At 37.6% G+C, this 20842-nt stretch overlaps 2 protein-coding genes across 2 annotated transcripts; both read left to right on the top strand.

The window, feature by feature from the left end:
• The first annotated feature begins 4441 nt into the window (after positions 1–4441).
• Positions 4442–5697, top strand: LOC132601452 (uncharacterized). Its single transcript, XM_060314532.1, has 2 exons — positions 4442–4650; positions 4941–5697. Exons 1-2 carry the CDS (start codon positions 4442–4444, stop codon positions 5695–5697), a joined length of 966 nt encoding a protein of 321 aa, XP_060170515.1.
• Positions 5698–15841: 10144 nt separating this feature from the next.
• LOC132603381 (protein SMAX1-LIKE 4-like) lies at positions 15842–20593 on the top strand. The gene is made up of 3 exons (XM_060316406.1): positions 15842–17306; positions 18219–18462; positions 18905–20593. The coding sequence occupies exons 1-3, from the start codon at positions 16102–16104 to the stop codon at positions 20480–20482; spliced, it is 3027 nt and encodes a 1008-aa protein (XP_060172389.1). The 5' UTR covers positions 15842–16101; the 3' UTR covers positions 20483–20593.
• The last annotated feature ends 249 nt before the right edge of the window (positions 20594–20842 follow it).

Raw genomic sequence — 20842 nt, 5'->3', positions numbered from 1 at the left:
GGGAGTTAATATAGAATATGGGAAAAGTAGTATAACCAAAGGAAGTACTGCCCAAATTTTCCCTAGAATTAGTAACGCGTTCTTATAGTCGATTAACTAACGTAAAGGCGAATTCTCTTTTGAAGGTAGAAACGCGATATCGAAGGAGAGCAAGAGAACGATAGCTTAGTTAAACGTCAAAGGTATGTGAGGCTAGTCCCTTCTTTCTAATGGCATGAATCTCATAGCATAATTTTCCTCTTCCTCATGAGTCCCTATATTCTGGAAAGCTAAAAGCCTATATCCATGAATGGTAATATAAGATAAGAGATATGATATGATGATCTTAAAATGGCATGATGTTATTTATTGCTCACACTCACCTTATATGTTAGTTCCTTCAAGGTGATGCAGGATGTCGATAATTGCTTCATAATGAAATCGGGGGATCACGACCTTACGTCACCCTGATAGAGTAAAGTTGGTTATAAACCCTATGCATGTATTATGATAAGTATGTTACGATAAGCCTATTATGATGAGTATGTATGATGATGATATAACACTGCGCCTAGTTGGCCGGGCAGTCACCGCTAAGGCGGGCAGCTATACGATACACCATGGCCAAATGGCTTTGGCAGACACCACTAATGAGCGGCATGAGATGATACCCCGAACGCGGGAGGCCTGGACGATTCGATATGGACGGGTAGCTTATACATTTTGCATACATGATATGATGATGAGTATGAGAAAGACAGCTTATCACACCAATCCGATATGGGCGGGTAGCTTATACATTGTGCATACATGATATGATGATGAGTATGAGTAAGACAGCATGACTTAATTCTTTATGCATGACCGTTAGATATAGATGTTCCATATTGATATTTCCATTATGTCATTGTTCTATTTATTTGTTTATGCCTATCATACTCAGTACAATGTTCGTACTGACGTTCGTTTTCTTTGGACGCTGTGTTCATGCCCACAGGTAGACAGGGAGGAGAGCTCGACCCAGACCAGCAGTAGCGGTCAGCCGATCGAAAGCACTCCTTTGTTTGGAGGTGCTTATGCCGATTCTTCTTTGCATATTCATGTATATGTATTTTTGGGCATGGCGGGGTCTTGTCCCGTCGTTATGTTTAGTACTCCAGTAGAGGCTCGTAGATGCGCAGTCTGGGTTAGATGGTCTCACGAGATGCTATTATATGTATATATTATTTTGATGGCCGAGAGGCAAATGTATTTAAAAAAGTATTTATGTTTCCATATAAAACATGATTTTCCCACAATTTGAGTATAAAGCTGATAACAGACCATTAAATGAGCAAGATAAGTAGTAGCACGAGTGGTGCTCGGTGGCTAACCCCGGGTACCCGTCATGGCCCCTAGCTGGGTCATGACAAATAGCCCTGCTAGTTGTCTTCATTATTACTCTTAGAATCAATTGAGTCTGTGTAGTGTAGTTTAGGGTCATGAGGCTACTGGTGGTTTGTTTTGAATGAGATGTGGTGAACCTTGATGTGATTATGAGAATAGACTGACTTTCCAAGTGGTATGAAACTATAATTGTCAATCAGAAATAGTTAGGCTTGAATTTCTTGATGAACCCATTATAGAGTGGAAGAATAAGATTGCTAAACATCGAGGTAGACTTATTCCGTATCTTAGGACTCACAAAGTAAAATCAAAAGGGGTGTAGTTACCATCTAGTTTCTGTTAATGATGCTCAGGCCATAATACCCTCACCTATTTCCTATTCCAAGTATGTGTTGAACCTTCGAGTTATCGAGTTCTAGCAAACAAATTTAAGACTTGAGGATAAGTGAAAATCTTAGGCCATGACATTCATTCGGGGACGAATGATCCTAAGGGGGGGATAATGTAACACTCAGTAAATTCGGGTTAGGTGTGAATATGTACAACTAGTGCTAAGATGATATTTTATCTATATGAATCCATTCGGGATGAATTCGGATGGTAGGTAGTTGTTTTGAAGCCAAACCAACTAGTGAAGTTCTTAAGGGCTCTTAAACTCGCCTAAGCTTCGGTAGGTCTGTCTTCTTGGCCATTTTCGTGAAAATGTGTTAACAATTTGAGAAAATTTAAAACATGAAAGTCATAGCCCTTTGAAATTTATTTCCAACGGTTTATTCTGGAGCTCGAACGGATGTATGTACTAGAAGTTATGCCCATTTTACAGAACGCTGTCGACTAAATATAAAAGTGACCAGAGAGCTCGCCGAGCTCGCCCCAAAGCGAGGCAAGGGCTCGCCTTGGACAGCGCTCAGCGAGTTAGGTGTCCAAAAGCGGGAAAAATTCATGAAAATCGTCTAAGTGTAAAATGGACAAGTGAGCTCGCCGAGCTTGCCCCAAAGAGAGGTAGGGGCAAGCCATAGACCGCACTCGGTGAGTTAGGGGGTCCAAAATGCCCTATGCTATAAATTCAACACTTAACTCGAAATTTCAGTTATTAGACATTACAACTTCATTCTAAAGCCCTAAGCAGCCATTTTCCTCCTCTCCTCATCCTCCCACGTCAAGGTAAGATCGCTCTAACGTTTCCTAAATAATTCCAACAATTATTCATGATTAGTAACATGATTCTTCGACCAAAACATAGGATTTCCAAGGTAAATGCTTCCTAAGTGATTCAAAGCTAGAGTTTTGGGTGTTCTTCGCTAAGAATGTGAATTATTAAGATACGTAAAGCATAATTAAGGTATGTCTCTCTTTTGAAAGCTGGTTTTGGATGTATGTCTCCTTTTGAAACTAATCTTGGAAGTATAAATTTCATTCAAGGGCTCTTTATTGAATAACAAGGTAAACTTTTCATGATTTGAAACTCTATTTCTTGCTTTGATTGTGGTTAATGTGCATGAGGGGACAAACCCACATTAAACCTAGTTTGTATCATGCTTTACGTACATATATAAGTTTATAAATGTTTTTCCTCTATAAGAGATTATCAATAATGATGGCTAAGGGTTGGTAATGATGTTTTCATGTTGAATTATGACATAGAAATCTTGGTTAAAGAAGTGTAAATGTTTTCAAGACATTCTTTGAAATGATTTATCTTTACGATAAGGAATAATGAACCTTAATGACCATTGATGATGTGACTACCTTGAAACGAATAAAGAATCGGCTTCTATGCATTGAAAGTGGTTGTTGTGTTGGCCTAGCTACTCGGGAGGAAGGGTAGTCATTATAGATCCTAGTGTGGTAATTCCTAGCCATTCGGGAGGAAGAGTGGCCACTGCCGGGTTCACCACCCGGGGTGTGATTTATGCCTAGCTATTCGGGAGGAAAGATAGCCATCGCGAATTACATGTTCCGGTGTGGTGCACTGTGTTTAGGGAACCTCTAAGGTCATCCCTTCGCTGTTATTGATTCTTGGGCCTATTTTGGCAAGTGTGATATCCTTATCCTTTTATGGATCTTTTGTTGATAATCATGATCAATTTAAAAAGCATATTGGAAAGTTGTAACTTGACAAAAGGCTTTATAATCAGTTTTGATAATTCTTATTAAGATACACAAGCTGAATAACTGATTTCACGTTATTTCATACTATCCTAAGAACTAATTTCTTTAAGTATTATTGTACTTTATTTTCATATTACTTGTTGTCCCCGAGGCACTCACTGAGTACGAAATACTCGGGCATACCATTGTTGTTTTTTATGGTATGTTAGGTAACGGAAGAGAGCAGGTTCTTGATACTCAAAACGCTTAGGAAGGACTTGATGTTGTTGCTGACTTGGTGAGCCCACATGTTCATTCATGGGACACCTCTTATCATATTTATTTATTAGTCTAGTTTTTTTGGGCTGCTTCCGATGTGTCAGACAATTACTCTTTTATCTTAGAAGCTCCATAGTACACGTTCTTGTGGGTAGTTGTTGAGTTTTGTTTATCTCTTGGGCGGTCGTCATATTTTGATTAAGTTTATAATATTAAAGGCTTCCGTTGATTTAATTCATATATCATGATTTGATTGTATTTATTTTATAGACTGTTAGAGGTGAATATTGAACCTGGCGGGTTCAGGTGTTATTATTGCATCTTTTAGGTTATTCCGATGTTGTTCATGACGTTTGATGTCGGTCACGTCTAGGGGGGGTTTTGGGGCGTGACAAGTTCCCCCTTCTGTGCCATCTGATCAAGATATCAGGAATATAATGTAGTTATTGACACATATAATGGCAACACAGAGGTAGCCATGAGCACTGGCTAGTGTAGGGCCTTTTGAGGGGTCCGGTAGTTCGAGAGTCCATGAGTTTCTAGCTTTGGACCCTTCAGAGCATACTAGGACTAGGCAGGATGAAGATCCACAGAACTTTGTTGATAAGCTTCACCTGATTTTCAGAGTGATGCATGCTTCGGAGACTGAGGCAGTAGAGCTAGCGTTTTTCAGGTTGTAAGATATAACCATACTTTAGTATGAGGGATGGAGAGTTCCAGAGGACCTGAGACACCTGTAGTAGAGTGGCCTGACTTTTTAGAGGCCTTTTTGGACTATTACTTTCCCTCAGAGATTCGGGAGATTCGGGTTAACCAGTTCTTAGGCCTTCAGCAGGGCCATATGAGTGTTCGGGAGTATTATCTCCAGTTTGATTCTCTGGCCAAGTATGATCCATCTTTTATTGACTCGATGAGGTCTAGGATTCACCGGTTCATAGCGGGACTGCACCCAAATTATATTGAGGACTGCAGCACGGTACATTAAAATATAATATGGACATATCTCGGATTTAGGCTTCGTGCAGATCTGGAGGAGCGTAGACACCAGTAGAGGGTTACTGAGAGGATAGAGAGGGAGCAACACAAGAGAGTGAGCGCCGCTAGTTATCAGGGAGGGTTTCAGAGGGATTCTAGGCCATAATTGTTAGGCCGACACCTCGATACCAGGGATATAGATCTAATCGATATTATTCCATCTGATCCAGAGAGAGCTCCCGAGCTTCAGGGTCTCAGCAGCAGAGGGGTTCAGGCCAGATGGGGCCACCTTTATTGCGATGTGATAACAACGAACATGGTCACTACGAAAGATTTCAGCTGGGGTCGAATGTTTGTTATGCATGTGGGCAGCAGGGTCATATGATGAGAGATTGCCTGAATAAAGGACAAGGTAGAATGGCACAACTGTCAGGTTCAATTGCAGGATCATCTTCTTCTGGGCATTCTACAATGCGTGGGTCCCAGTTTTTTGTTAGTAGAGGTCGACATAGAGGCGGAGCCTCCAGTTCAGGTGGTGGACAGAACGGTATCTATGCCTTGGCAGGTCATCAGGATTTAGAGTCTTCGCCAGATGTGGTGACAGGTACATTGACAGTTTGTTCATATAGTGTCTATGCATTCCTAGATCCAGGATCCACCCTGTCATATGTCACTCCATTTGTTATAAGGAAGTTTGATATAGTATCTGAGTCATTGAGTAGATTATCTTTAGTGTCTACACCAGTGGGTGAGTCTGTTGTTGCTGAAAGAGCTTATCGGGGTTGTACTGTAGAGATTCATAGCCATCAGACCTCATCAGATCTTATAGAGTTAGAAATGGTTGACTTTGACGCCATCATGTGCATGGATTGGTTAGCGTCTTCTTATGCTAATGTTGAATGCTGGACAAAGATTTTCAGGTTTCATTTCCCAGGCGAGACAGTCTTGGAGTGTAAAGGAAATACAGAAGCAGAAGCAAAATGTTGATATATCATATAGTGCAAATCAAAGATGCGGAAGCAGAACCACCAAACCTTCAGTCAGTTTCGGTGGTAAAGGAGTACCTCAATGTGTTTCCAAATGAGCTCCTAGGTCTTCCACCGGAGCGAGAGCTTGACTTCATCATAGATGGGCTGCCAAATACCCAGCCAATATCGATTCCTCCCTACAGAATGGCTCCAGCAGAGATAAGGGAGTTGAAAGAGCATTTGAGAGATTTGTTAGAGAAAGCCTTTATTAGGCCTAGTACTTCGCCATGGGGCGCACTGGTTTTATTCGTGCGAAAGAAAGACAGCTCACTTAGAATGTGCATTGATTACTGTTAGCTGAACAAGGTCACTATCAAGAATAAATATCCTCTTTTGATAAGTGATGACCTGTTCGATCAGTTACAGGGTGCCAAATAATTTTCTAAGATTGACTTGAGGTTCGGGTACCACCAGGTTAGAGTTCGGGAGAAAGATATCCCAAAGACAGTTTCAAGACCAGATACGGTCATTTCGAGTTTCTTGTCATGTCTTTCTGGTTAACAAATGCACCAGCAGGGTATTACCGAAGATTTGTGGAAGGGTTTTCATCCCTTTCAGAAACCTTGACCAAGCTAACCCAGAAGGAAGCTAAGTTTCAGTGGCCAGACACTTGCGAGCCTAGTTTCCAAGAGTTGAAAGACTGGTTGACTTCAGCACCCTTGTTAACACTCCCAAAGGGCCCAGAAGGTTATGCAATGTATTGTGACACTTTGGGCATGGGGTTAGGATGTCTTCTGATGCAACATGGCAAGGTGATTGCCTATGCATCAAGACAGTTAAAAAAGCACAAGAAGAACTATCTGACCTGCAATCTAGAGTTGGCAACGGTTATTTATGCGCTTAAGATATGGCGCCATTACCTTTATGGGGTTCACGTTGATATATTTACAAATAACAAGAGCCTCCAATATATCTTTAATCAGAAAGAGTTGAACTTATGACAACGACGATGGCTAGAGTTGCTAAAAGATTTTGATATTGATATCTTATACCATCAAGGGACGGCTAATGTTATAGCCGATGCCCTCAGCCACAGATCTATGGGCAGTTTAGCCTCTTTGGGAGTAGATAAGAAAGAGTTGACTCATGAGTTGTACCAGTTAGCAAGCTTAGGAGTCCGATTGTCAGATTCAGATAATGGATAGTTATCGTTCAAAATAAAGCAGTATCATCTTTAGTGTCAGAGGTGAAAGAGCGGCAGTATAAGGACCCCTTGCTAGTACAGTACATAGAACAAGATCAGAAGAACGAGAAGTCACATTTTGAGCTAAGAGAAGACGGAGTACTGAGATACCAAGGTCGTTTGTGTGTTCCTGATGTATTAGGCCTTAAAGATCAAATTATGGCAGAGGTACATATTTTTGATATTCTATCCACCTAAGACCAACCAAGATGTATCACGACATCAAGGATGTCTATTGGCGGAATGACATAAGAGAAATATTGCTAAGTTTGTGGCACAGTGTCCCAACTGTCAGCAGGTGAGATTAAGCACCAAAAGCTTGGTGGGCTAACTCAGAATATTAAGATTCCAACATCAAAATGGGAAGCTATTAATATGGACTTCGTTATAGGTTTACCCTGTTTCTATCGGAAGTTTGATTCTATATGGGAGAATATTGATAGGCTGACAAAATCAGCCCACTTCTTGCCACTAAAGACTACGTATGCGGCTAAAGATTATGCTAAGTTGTATATCAAGGAAATAGTATAGCTCCACAGTGTGCTAATGTCCACTATATCAGATAGAGGATCCCAGTTTACAGCTAACTTTTAGAGATCCTTCTAGAAAGGTTTTGGGACTTAGCTGAATCTCAGTACGACTTTTCACCCCCAGACAGACGGCCAGGCAGAGCACACAATTTAGACTCTCAAGGATATGTTGAGAGAGTGTGTGTTAGACTTTAAAGGAAGTTGGGAGGACCACTTACCTCCAGTAGAGTTTTACTATAATAACAACTAATATTCAAGCATCAAGATGGCTCCTTATGAGGGCTTTTGTGAACGTAAGTGCTGATCATCTACTGGGTGGTTTGAGGTAAGTGAGACAGAGCTTTTGGGACCAGATTTGGTCTAGAAGGCCGTAGAGAAGGTGAAACTTATTCAGGAGCGACTGTTGACAACTCAGAGTCTCTAGAAGTTGTATTCAGACGTTTGTCATCATGACCTAGAATTTTGTGTAGATGACTAGGTGTTCCTAAAAGTTTCTTCTATGAAAGGCGTAATGCAATTTAGCAAGAAGGGAAAGTTAAGCACAAGATATATCGTGCCTTACAAAATCATTCGCAGAATAGGCCAAGTAGCCTACGAGCAAGATCTACCCTCAGAGCTAAAGGCAGTCCACCCAGTCAGTATTTTAGAAGAGACTCTGTCAAAATTTTTAGAAAATTTCATAAGAGTTAGTTCCCTCATGTATACCCTTACATTTGAGGATGAATGTTCTTAAGGAGAGGAGGATGTTACATCCCGTAATTTCATACACTAAGTTGCATCATGAGTGATTTGACGTAAGCTTAGAAATGAGATCATCTTTGAAATTATAAATGAGTCAAGGTGAATATGACTTGGAGGAGAAATGGGATTTTGGACAAATAAAAATGAGCTACTTGCTTACTCGTCCTACTTGCTTGAGCTTAACCCGTGTCACAATTATCAAGCAAAGACGAGACACGTGTTTGAAAATGATAAGATTCAGCAAGTATCAACCTAACTAAGCAAGTAGGTGCATCACCTACTTTCTAAAAGGAAAGGCCACCATTTATTCTAAGGAAAAGGCAAGAGGTCGGGAGGCCAAAGGAGCCCTCTAAAGGGATGATTTGTCTCACCTCTAAAGGGATGATTTCTCTCATTCTCTCCACACAATTTTCAGAACATAGAAAAGCCAAAGAAAACCCTAAGAGAAGACATGGAAGCTCCAACTCCATCTACATAAATAAGCCCCAAACCCTAAATAACTCTCAAGTAATTCTTTTCCTTTCTTCAATTCAAGTTGAAAGACTATCTCCAAGCTTGAAGAATCTAAGTAAAGGAGACTGATTCTCCTCATAGGCAAGTTGCTGCCATTTTTTACTCATCAAGAACCTGAAGTAGGTGAGGAATCCGCTCTTCTTCATGTATTTAGGCTTATCTAAGTCCTAGCTAAGCTGTTTGGTAAAGAACTTATGAAGTAGGAGGCTGGAAATCAGGTTGGGGTTGTTGTGGCGCTACACACTGTTTTAGAGTGATTCTTATTATGTTGTATGGCTGGAACATCTGAGGATTGACTCAAGTATATTGTGGTTGAGCTTGTTTGAGTCTTAGCTAAGTTGTGGGAGTAAGAAATTGTGCAGAAACAACCTAAAAATTAGTTACGAGTGGTTGTAGCTTGTTGGGCTATTATGAGGTCGCTTTGTTATTGCATTCTGGGTGAAAATTAGTAGGAGTAACTGAGTATATTGTTGTTGTTATTATTAACCTGCTCCTTAAAAATAAGGTAAGGAGAAAAGGTCTGAAAATATAGTCTCATTAGACATGAACGGATCGTGCCGCTCGACGTATCATTTGCATTGGTTGTATTCTGTGTAGCTACTGGTTGTTGTTTGGGTTGTTGCTACAATATAGGAAGTGGGAAATGTTATAAACAGGGGACATGCTACCAGTTTTAATATAGAATAAGCTTATCGTTAGTTGTACGATAGTTGTATCTTTCATAGCTTAACAATAGCGTCATTATCGTTGTTGTAGATTAAGGTGCGACGAGTTGATTTCAATATGGTTATTGGACAGATTGTTATAAGGTATGTAAAGGCTATTCATTCTCTCTTTTGGCATGACTTTAGTTCCAAAACGACTTTTCAAAAAGAAGTGTTTTAAAGAAGAGTTTTCAGCAAAAAGTATTATATTCTATTCAAGTCCCTTTCTTTTAGAGATGTATTATGATTGTCCCTTATCGGAAGTACATTCTAGTTCATACTTATTCTTTGACAGTGGGAAATGAGAGGGTACATTCAGTTCATACTTATTCCTTGCTTAGTGATACAGAGGAGAATGCATTCATAAGTTTACAGTTACACAGTGCACTGCATTACTGAGCCTATAAAGGTTTGGTAGATACTTACCGGGCCTACATGGACGGGTAGACATTTACCGAGCCTACATGGTCGGACAGACACTTACCGAGCCTACATGGTCAGGTAGCCACTTAATGAGCCCTCGTGGTCAGGTAGTCACACACTTACCGAACCCTATATGCGGTCGGGTAGCTATATATGTATTGCATTGCATTGGTGTGTGAGTTGAGACAGGAGTAGGTAAGTACATACTCGGATTATCATTACTTTCAGTACTTTCAGTTGTTACATATATCAGTTCAGTTTTAGCTTTCAGTTATTTAGTTTCCTTATATGCTCGGTACATTATTCCGTACTGACGTCCCTTTGCCGGGGGCGCTGTATTTCATGCCCGCAGGTTCTGATGGTCAGAGAAAGAGACACCCGCAGTAGGCCTGCCGAGCATCAACTTGTTGGTAAGCTCCACTTCATTCGGAGTTGCCAAGTCCAGAATTTTGTTGTACAGGCAGTATGGGTAGGCCGAGGCCCTGTCCCAACCACAATACAATTTCTATCCTAAAAGGCATGTAGACCTATTTTGTTATTATAAAAACAGTTGTCAATTTAGCGGCCTTGCCGACCCTTTAAAATGTCTCTTTTGAGTTGTACTTTTACAGCACTCATGGTGGCCTCTTCGGCCCGTTTATCTATATATGTTTTGGAGTTTTTTCCATTGTAGTTGAGATAGTCACTATTTGCAGTTTATTCTAAGTACAGCTTTGTCGGCCTACGTTGGTATAGTTTGAGTTGCAGCTTTGCCTTATGGGCCTAAGTATGCTTGATTGCGTCTAGAGCTTTGAGTTGCATTTGGTACACTCGATCAAGTAAGACACCGGGTGTCGATCTCGCCCCTCCAGAACTGGGGCGTGACAAGTAAATCATGAAATTCAGTAAAAGAATTAGTCAATTTATGTTCATCATGTTCAAAAGCATTTTATCATGTCAATCAAGGAAAATATCAAGTCAAGTAGTTATTCATATGCCACCAGATGGAAAATGAAATCAATTATGCCAATACAGGCCCAATTCATAATGCCAATATAGGCCCAAGTAATGCTCAAAAGTGATGCACTGAAGAACCAACTCATGGAGGCCACTCATCCTCCCTAGTGGCAAGGCTATCCGAAGGCGATGCGTTAGGATCTATAACAGCTATCCATCCTCCCGAATAGAAAGGCTGTCAATACAGGTCCAAGCATAAATAATAACAATCATGGAATAAAACTCGAATCATAAATCATGGCATGATAGCCGAACTGTTCATCATTAATTATTTTCATCATCCCGTAAATAGGGGTATATCAAAAACCATGAATCACTTTAGAAACCATTTACAAGGTTATTAAAATCATGTTTAAAGTCAATGGCTCGTTCATAGAGCAAAAAGCATGTTAAAGATAATTACTTTAAATGAGATTTCAACAATTCCGTTTATAGGAAAAACAAGTGTTTATACATGTATTATAGTAAATAAAATCAAAGTATGAAGGCTCGATGCGAGCTTGTCCAGCACCCGCATAAAGCCCTATTCAAACTAACTTTGTAGTCAAAAGTATTTTAAAAAGAGACATACATCAAATCCCGCTAAAAACTCCCTAAACGTGTTCCACAACACTCAGCGATAGCTCTATGATAAATTATGATGATAAAGTTTAGAACCTTGATCAATTTACATGAATTCTCACCCATTTCGAAGAACTAGGTTTTAGGTCAAATTCATGTTCATACCAAAATTTGAGAATCAATTAATGATAACAACGCCTTTCAATAGGCTAGATGAACCCCAATTAATCCTCTAATAGCAGTAATTAACCAACTGACTTACCTCTTGAAGATTCCCCTCAATCGCTCTTGAATTCGATTCTTGAAATCTAAGTATTAGAATGATGATTCTAGCGTTAATCCTTGTTGGTTCAACTTAATAATAGAATTGAGTAAGAACTCACCATAGATGATTTCAGGAAGCTCTAGGGTGTTTTCTCTCTCAAAAGTTAGCCAAAAATTAAGTGGAATGAAAAATTCCAAAAGTTCTCATATTTATAGAGTTCTCATCATTTTTTACCTACAACCACCAGCTATGATTTATAGGGGATGTACGATTTTTATGTGGGCCGTATGGAAACCTTAAAGCCTAGGACGATAGGTATACATATGATATATAGATGATATACGGCTCTCAGTGAAATATACGACTGATTACTGGAATATACGACTAATATATGGTTCGTATGTGGAATATACGTTTCGTATGTTGGACCTACGGTTCAACCCAACTTTTTCAGCTTATAGTACTTTCAACAGATGGTGGATACAGTTGATATACGGTTATATATAGTGATATACGGTCTGTAAGTCAACCATTTCTTGACCCAGTTTTTCAATTTTGATTCTCTTCAACTCCAACCTTTTTGTACACTTGATACATGCTTAAGATTCACTTACCCACATATTCACATACAATTAACATAGTTCGGGTCAATCCATTATGAAATTTGACTTCAAATCTAGCCCGAATTTTACGGAGTGTTACATCAAGAAAATATTTTAGCTATTCCTTTAGTTCTTTTAGCTTTGTAGGAGAATGAGTTGTGTGTTTGGAAGTACATCAATGCCAAAATCTATAACCTTTTTGGTTGAACCTAGAAATTCATTCGAGAAGACAACTGAAATTCATTAACAACCAGCACAAACTCAAGAGTTAGTGCCTCAATTTCTATATCAATAACTCTTGCAAAATAAGCAAGGCTGCACCCCTTGTCAATCATTTTCTTGGCCTTAAGGTAGGAAATAAACCTACGGATAGGCACTATATATGACACTACACTTTGACAATAGTTTCTTTATTGGGGAACTCCAACAAGAGTTTCAAGTTTCCAAAATTGAATAACTAGGATATTCTTGGTGAAATTCACTTGTAACGGAGGAATCCATTTGATGCTCTTGGACAAATTTTCAATTATGAATCTTGCGCAATTTAGAGATCGAGTTGATGATTAGATGCGTAGTAGCAACATTGGTAAGAAGTTGCAGATGAAAACGGATTAGAAATGAAGCGAAAGAGTAGAAAGGTAAAAATGTCAATAGCAATATATATTTAAAAATAAGGAGCATCTTAATAGTTCAGTTGTTTGGCTATTTGGAATCTCAGATTCTGCTTTTTGGAAAATTTGAAATTTGGAATTTGAAATCATGATAAGAAGTTGAAGTTGAAATTTGTGCAAATTTCATAAACAAACGCTAATTTAAAATCAAAATATTAAATTATGATTTCAAATCGCAGGACCAAACGTCTATTTAATGTAATCCCACAAATGAGGGTCTGAGGAGGATAGGATGTACGCACGCCTTACCCTACCCTTATGAGGAGAGACTGTTTCTTATAAACCCTCGGCTCGAACCATATACGAAAAACGGGAACAAAAAATGAATAACGAAATCCCTCAGGAGACTCCCGGAGCAATTTCTTGAATAAAAAAAAATGATAACCAATTAGGATGGGCCAAGAAAGACATTTATTGTTAGCTTAAGTTCGTAACTCTACTATGCATGCCTTTTTTTTTTGTTGGAAGACCGGTTCTCAGTAAAACACAAGAAACTACTACAAGATGTCCCCTCTCCCCTATGTAAAAATAGGGGAGAGGCTGTTTCTTATAAACCCTCGGCTCGCACCATATACAAAAAACGGGAACAAAAAATGAATAACGAAGTCCCTCAGGAGACTCCTGGAGCAATTTCTTGAATAAAAAAAAAATGATAACCAATTAGGATGGGCCAAGAAAGACATTTATTGTTAGCTTAAGTTCGTAACTCTACTATGCATGCCTTTTTTTTTTTTTTTTTGTTGGAAGACCGGTTCTCAGTAAAACACAAGAAACTATACAAGATGTCCCCTCTCCCTTATGTAAAAATAGGATCTCTTACCCTTTTACAATTTGCATTGAAAAAAATGACTTTTTTAAATCTCTTATGTGTTTTTATTCAGATTTCTTATGTGTAAAAAAATGAAGATTTCTTGTAAAAATATCGTAAAACTAAATAAAGTTTATAAAGGACCAACAATCCATTTCTCCCAATCGAGATATTTATGAAATTATTTGATCCCACTTTTTATATGGGATAGTAATATCACATTTTAATACAAATAAGGAGATAAAATAGTCCTGGAACTAATTAGTACTCATAATCAAATGTGACATAAAATAATTTCGCATTTTTTTGAAATTATTATTTTTACCTCACCAACGAAATGAACCCTAAAGATACATTGTTTGCCCTTGTGATTAATAAAAAAAAAAATGGTGTTTGAAGTGGGTTGTTGAAGACAAAATAGGATTAATATCAGTCATGCAAAGTAGAGAGAGGGAGAAAGGGACTGAAAAAGAGAGCAATAATGCTTAGGTAGGATAGCAGACAGAGGGTTGCTTTTTGGGTACTTGGGGAATAAAACGCTGTCTCTCTACGAGGATTGGCGTGACATCTCTTTTTCTCTTTCTTTCTTTTCCAATCTGTTTTAAATATAATAAATCCTTAATAAATATTTCAATTAATTCATCAGGCACTTTTGATTTCATTTATATGCAAGGAAACAAATGATAAACATGAAAAAGGCGAAAAATCATCACTTTCACCTTTATCGTTCATCACATACTCTTCCTCTTTGTTTCCTACCTTTTCACCTTTACTACTTTATTTGAATTTCTGCCTGCCCTTCTCTTTCTCTCCCCTCTTTCAAGTAGAAAAAAAAGTTTTTCTTTAAATAGATTACTCAAAGAATAAATAGTGTTTGAAAGAGCTAGGCTCCCACTTCAAGACATTTTTTAAATTTACCATTTCATTAGCTAATTTATGTATAATTAAGAGGTGAAATTAAACTCCTTGTATATCTTGAAGGTTTTGTTTATATTACTCTCTCCGTTTCAATTTATGTGAATCTATTACCTTATTAGTCTATACCAAAAAGAATGATTTCTTTCTATATTTGGAAGCAATTTACCTTATGTAATGATTTAAAGCCACACAATATTCATGTGACTCATTTAACACCACAAATTTAAAAATTTTCTCTATTTTCTTAAATTTCGTGTCCAGTCAAATAGATACACATAAATTGGGAAGGATTATAATATAGTCTCATTCTTGGTAGAGAGAAAAGCATGCACATAAAGAGATCGATCGAAATCTTGTTTTCTCTTTCTGCAGCTTTTGATCTTGTGAGTATCAAATTCTCTGATAAACGCAGCTTAATTATAAAATAATTACTGCATAGAATTACTTGACACAGTTCCCTATACCCATGCAAAAAATGATTAAATAAAAGTAACCTTTCATGCTAATTATCTTTAGAAACAGTACAGCCCATTCGGTCATAAAGCTTAGAACTAACAACTGTTGAAAGAAAAAGTAGCAAAGTAGAGCTTCAATAAAGGAAAATGGTCTAAGGAGAGAAAAAAAGAAAGAAATATAATTAAGAAACTTTAGATTCGTTCTAAGAAAAACTTTATTTAAAAATAACTTCATTTTTAATTTTACGTTTAATAACATGATTTTATAACTACGTCACAAATATCATTGTATATTTAATAGGGAAAAGGGTCAGAAATGCCATCAAACTATGTGAAATTGAATAAAAATGGCTCAAGCTTGTCCTATCAAAAGCTTCCAAGTTAAATGGATGGGTAATACTCCTTTTGTCCTAATTTATGCGGCATTTTTTGTTTTTTGAAGTTCAACTATGTAAACTTTGACCAAAATTTATAGTAACACTTTTTGTATTAAATTTTTTTTAATATCTAAATTTTAGTTTTGAAATATTTAATTGATCGAATTCAATTTAATTTAAAATATTAGTGCAACGGACTCTGGAAAAACAAAAACGCAACTAAATTGCCTTTAGATAAAGGAATAAAATAAAAAGAAACGAAAAAGCTAAAACCTACTATAGTACAACTAGTAGTTTAAAGGCGAAGATATGATCTGTCTTGGCTTCTTTATATAAAACCCTTGTGCCCTTGTATATCTTTTCACTTCAAACGAAAAGAAAAAGAACCAAAACTCAAACAAAGCTTAGCTACTTCAAGCATATATACTTCTTCTTAAGAGAAAGAAGAAGTGACAAGAAAACAAATAGTAAGAGGAAACAAAACCAAGTTTTCATTAGAGTGGGGTGTAGAGGGAGAGGGGGTGTATAGAAAGAAAGTGTGTTTTTTCTCAGGCAAGATAGGTTACCTTGTAATATACGAGGGGGGGTGTAGGGGGGGTGGGGTTAGGGTTAAGTTATGCGAACAGGAGCAGGTAGTGCAGTGCAACAGACCCTCACAACTGAGGCTGCTTCAGTATTGAAGCATTCTCTTAGTTTGGCCAGAAGAAGAGGCCATGCACAAGTCACACCTCTTCATGTTGCTGCTATTTTGTTAAGTTCAAGAGTCAGTCTTCTTAGAAGAGCTTGTCTCAAATCACAACCAAATTATTCTTCTCATCATCCACTTCAGTGTAGAGCACTTGAGTTGTGTTTTAATGTGGCACTTAATAGGCTACCAACAAGTCCTGGTCCACTACTTCATGGCCAGCCTTGTCTGTCTAATGCTTTAATCGCTGCGCTCAAAAGAGCGCAGGCGCATCAGAGAAGAGGCTGCATTGAGCAACAGCAACAGCAGCCTCTTTTAGCTATTAAGGTTGAGTTAGACCAGCTTATTTTGTCTATTTTAGATGACCCTAGTGTTAGTAGGGTTATGAGAGAAGCTGGTTTCTCGAGTACTGTTATTAAAACCAACATAGAGGAATCAGCTAATTCTTCAGTCTTTCAGTGTTACAATAATAGTAGCTCTAGTGGTGGAATTTACTCCACACCTAGCTCTCCACCTACTATAAATAGTTTCTTGAATTCCCACCAAAACCCTATTCTCTTTTCACCTCACAAGTTTAACACATTAACAGCATCTTCATCAGATGTTAAGTTGGTAATAGATGTGTTGGTGAACAAAAGGAGGAACAGTGTGATAGTAGGTGATTCAGGTACAGAAGGGGTTGTTGAAGAACTGATGGGAAAAGTGGAAAGAGGAGATGTGCCTGAGGAACTGAAAGAAGTTCACTTTATCAAATTTCAGTTCTCATCAGCACCACTAATGCTAATGAAAAGAGAGGAAGTGGAACTGAACATATCAGACCTGAAAAGGAAAGTGGAATCTCTTACAGGAAGTAGAGGAGGAGTCATTATCTACACAGGTGACTTGAAATGGACAGTTGATCAAAGTCTTATTGCTAAGACTAGTTTTGTTAATAATTATAGTCCAGTTGATCACCTTGTAGCTGAGATAGGAAGGTTGGTTTCTTGTTCAAATGCAAAGGTTTGGTTGGTGGGTACAGCAAATTATCAAACTTATATGAAGTGTCAAATGAAACAACCTCCTCTTGATATTCAATGGTCTCTTCAACCAATTTCTCTTCCATCTGGTGGTCTAGGCTTAAGTCTCAATAGTACAAGGTGAGTTTTTTGTCTTCTTTCTCGATAATCATAAATTTGATAATGCACTATATTTGGTTAGTTTTGATGCACTATTTTGTTTCCTTATTTGTTTTTGTTGTGTTTTCATGGTCTGAATACTGAACAAAAAGCTAGCAGGACTTAGGAGCATGCTTTCTTGTTTCTTTTTTTTTTTTCTTTGTTCTTTTTGCTGGAAATGCTGTAATGCTCTAACTCATAATGTGAAAAAGGCAAAAGGGGGGAGGATGAAATTTGAAATACAAAAGTAAATAATTACCTCCTTTACTCAGTGTTTAGCAGGTGATGTTGCAGTATGTGGGTTTTTGTCCCAACCATGTTTGTAGTGTTGGTGGTAGCCTTTTTCAGGTTTCAAGGGAATTATGTTCCTTTTTTGACTTCTTTTTCATATGGAAAGAAGTGACACTAATTTTTATGATGGAGTCCGGGATTGTTAATTCAAATACTACAGCTTTGTCATGCACCATGTAATTAATTCCTTCTTTTTTCTTCCACTTCAATTTAGTGGAGATTTGAACTGCCCTAAACTTATTACACCCTCTATAAAAAAGTTCAAAAGTTAATTTATATTTACAAGATATAATTTTCTTTTAACGGATTAATAAAGAAATAATGTCATTTTTTTAATGAGGGAAGTATTCCCTCTTCCCAATTTACGTGGTACACTTGGCTTCCCGGGAGTTATTCTAAATTGGATTACATCAACTTAATATTTTAAAATTAATCCAAAAACTATATGAAAATTACTGAAGTTGCATCTTTTCTCATGTGAATATGTTTGAAAAAATACATTATAAAATGTCGGTCAAAGTTTACGTACTTTGAATTTCGAAAAACGAAAAATATCACATATATTGATACATCTATTAAACAACTATTCTCCTGATTTTGCAGTGTCTATGAACCAAGAATACCATTCTCTCAACAAATGTTTGAGAAAAAGCCAATTCCTAGCAAGGAGGAACAAGATGCAGTCACCTGTTGTGCAGAATGCACCTCCAATTATGAAAGAGAAGCTAGGTTAAAGTTTGGCCAGCACAAAAATTCTACATTGTATTCTATCACATGTGACACTAAGGACTCTGACAAGGGTTTGCCTGATTGGCTCAAACCACATGACATTGATACAACTAACAAGGTACACATCTTACAATTGTCACCTATTAGCCTACAATTATTCCAATTTATCCTTTACTTTGATTATCACACACATATATATATATCTTGCTCCCCTCATGTCAAAAGAATAATGACGAGTCAAAGCATGTAATTTATAACATTGACTCAGATATTGGTTCAGCAATTTTCAAATAAAATCTATGTATATAGAAACTAACAAACATATATTTCAAGTCACAAGTTTATTAAATAAATTAAAATATTCACAATAAAAATATTTGAAACAATTGTACTCTATAGGGAGCATGTTTAACTAGTAATATTGTCATATAAAATGGGACAACAATGTGTTGATTTTGTGTGTGTTTTGTTTGTTTTTTTTTTTTTTTGGGGGGGGGGGGGGTGGGTGGGTGTGAATACATTATCTTATTGTCCATTTTCTTCTTTATGGGGGTTTTCAGGATGATGTGGCTGAGTTGAAAAGAAAGTGGAGCAGGTTGTGCAAAAATCTTCATCAAGGGAAGCCTAATCAAAGACAAACAAGTTCAGTTTTGTGCAATGAATACAATAGCAGTGGGAAGAATTACTCTTATAATTCATTGTACCCATGGTGGCCTAACAAGAACAGCATAATAACAGATTCCAAATCAATTTCATTTAGTGATCCTCCAAATTTGAAGCCTAATCAGGGAGCCAGCACTGTGCCAAGGTTCAGAAGACAACAGTCGTGCCATATCGAATTCAGTTTCAGCAATGGGAACTCAAAAATTGAGCCAAACTTGGATTCTCTTAAAATCAGGGAAGGGAAAGAAGTGAAAATCACACTTGCTCTTGGGAATTCACAGCTTTCTGATATCGGTAACGTTGATGAAGAGATGATCAAAATGTTGCAAGAGAACTTGCCTTGGCAAATGGAAAACATGGATGCTATTGTGGATGCATTGATGGATTTCAGGACAATGAAGAAGCAGAAGAATTGGTTGGTGATTCAGGGGAATGACTCGATCGGGAAACAAAGATTGGCTCGAGTGATAGCAAAATCAGCATTTGGTTCTGATGACTTGCTCTTGTGCATCGACATGAGAAAGAGGGAAAACATGTCTCATGTTGAATTGCTCAACAAGTCCTTAAGGAATAATGAAAAGCTTGTTGTCCTAGTGGAAGATATTGATTTTGCTGATTCAGATTTGTTGAAATTTCTTATAGATGCCTATGAAAATGGGAGCTCTAGTCATTTGTTCATCTTAGCAAGGACTAGTGATGCAACTGATCACTTCAATGATGGAAAAGAGTACTACAAAGAGTCTGTAATTCAGATGAAACTAATGGTAAGCAAAAGGAGTGTCATGAATCCTGGATCAGTATGTATTGATCATAAGAGAAAAGCTGAGTGGGAATTGTCTTTGCCTAACAAGACCAAGAGTCCAAGAAACAATGTAATGGAAGATGTCTCTTCAAATATTGCTGCTCAAAATGGGAAGATGAAGAAGGAATTCACAAGGCAATTGAGCTCAAACACCCTTGACCTCAACATCAAAGCAGACGAGGTCGATGAGGAAGAGGACGACGAGGATGATGAAAACGAAGTTAAAACTGAGGACTTTAGCCCCATTTCAAGTGACTTGACTCGCGATACAGCCATTGATCAACAAAATCCACCACTTGGTTTATTCGACCTCATCAAGAACCGCCTTGTTTTGAAGCGCGATTCTTTTCAAGACAAGAGAATGAGAGAGGTGTTCATGTTCAAGATGAGAAGGTCATTGGAGGAAGTATGTGGGAGTAAGAAAATAGTTGAGAGTTTTTGCTTGGAGGAAATGGTGCTGGAGAAGGTATTTGAGGGATGTCGTTCATTTCTCAACAGCTTGTTTGATGAATGGCTAAAAGACATTTTTCAAACGAGCTTGCAAATGGTTGAAGAGAAAGAGAATGTGATTATCAAGCTTTGTACTGACATGGTGGGAGCTAATGATCATGAGAGTGGTTTCAAAGGTTCATGTCTTCCAAGAGGGATTCAAGTTTCAATCATGCAAGATTAAGTTGTCACTTCTAGCGATATCATGTTATATTATCAAGCTTTTTGACGTGTCCTCTTGTAACTAGCTAATCTTGTTTTGCTTAATAGAATGTCTGCTTTGTTTTCATGGCCATATGATGATGCATCTATGCATATATAGCTCTCCTATAAATTATGGACTAATTAAACAATAGACTCGTAAAGAACAAAAAGGTGTACAACTTAAAAATAATTACTACTACTATATTTGTCTTTCAAGATTGAGATCATATATTGATATAAAAAATAACTACTTACTATCTATTTTCACTTAATATGTTTAACTGAAAACTATTTCAAACATTGCAAATGTTCAAATTAATGTGGCAAGTTCATATAATTT

This window comes from Lycium barbarum, chromosome 7, assembly GCF_019175385.1.
Source record: "Lycium barbarum isolate Lr01 chromosome 7, ASM1917538v2, whole genome shotgun sequence".
NCBI lineage: Eukaryota > Viridiplantae > Streptophyta > Magnoliopsida > Solanales > Solanaceae > Lycium > Lycium barbarum.
This window is presented reverse-complemented; position numbering and strand designations above follow the sequence as displayed.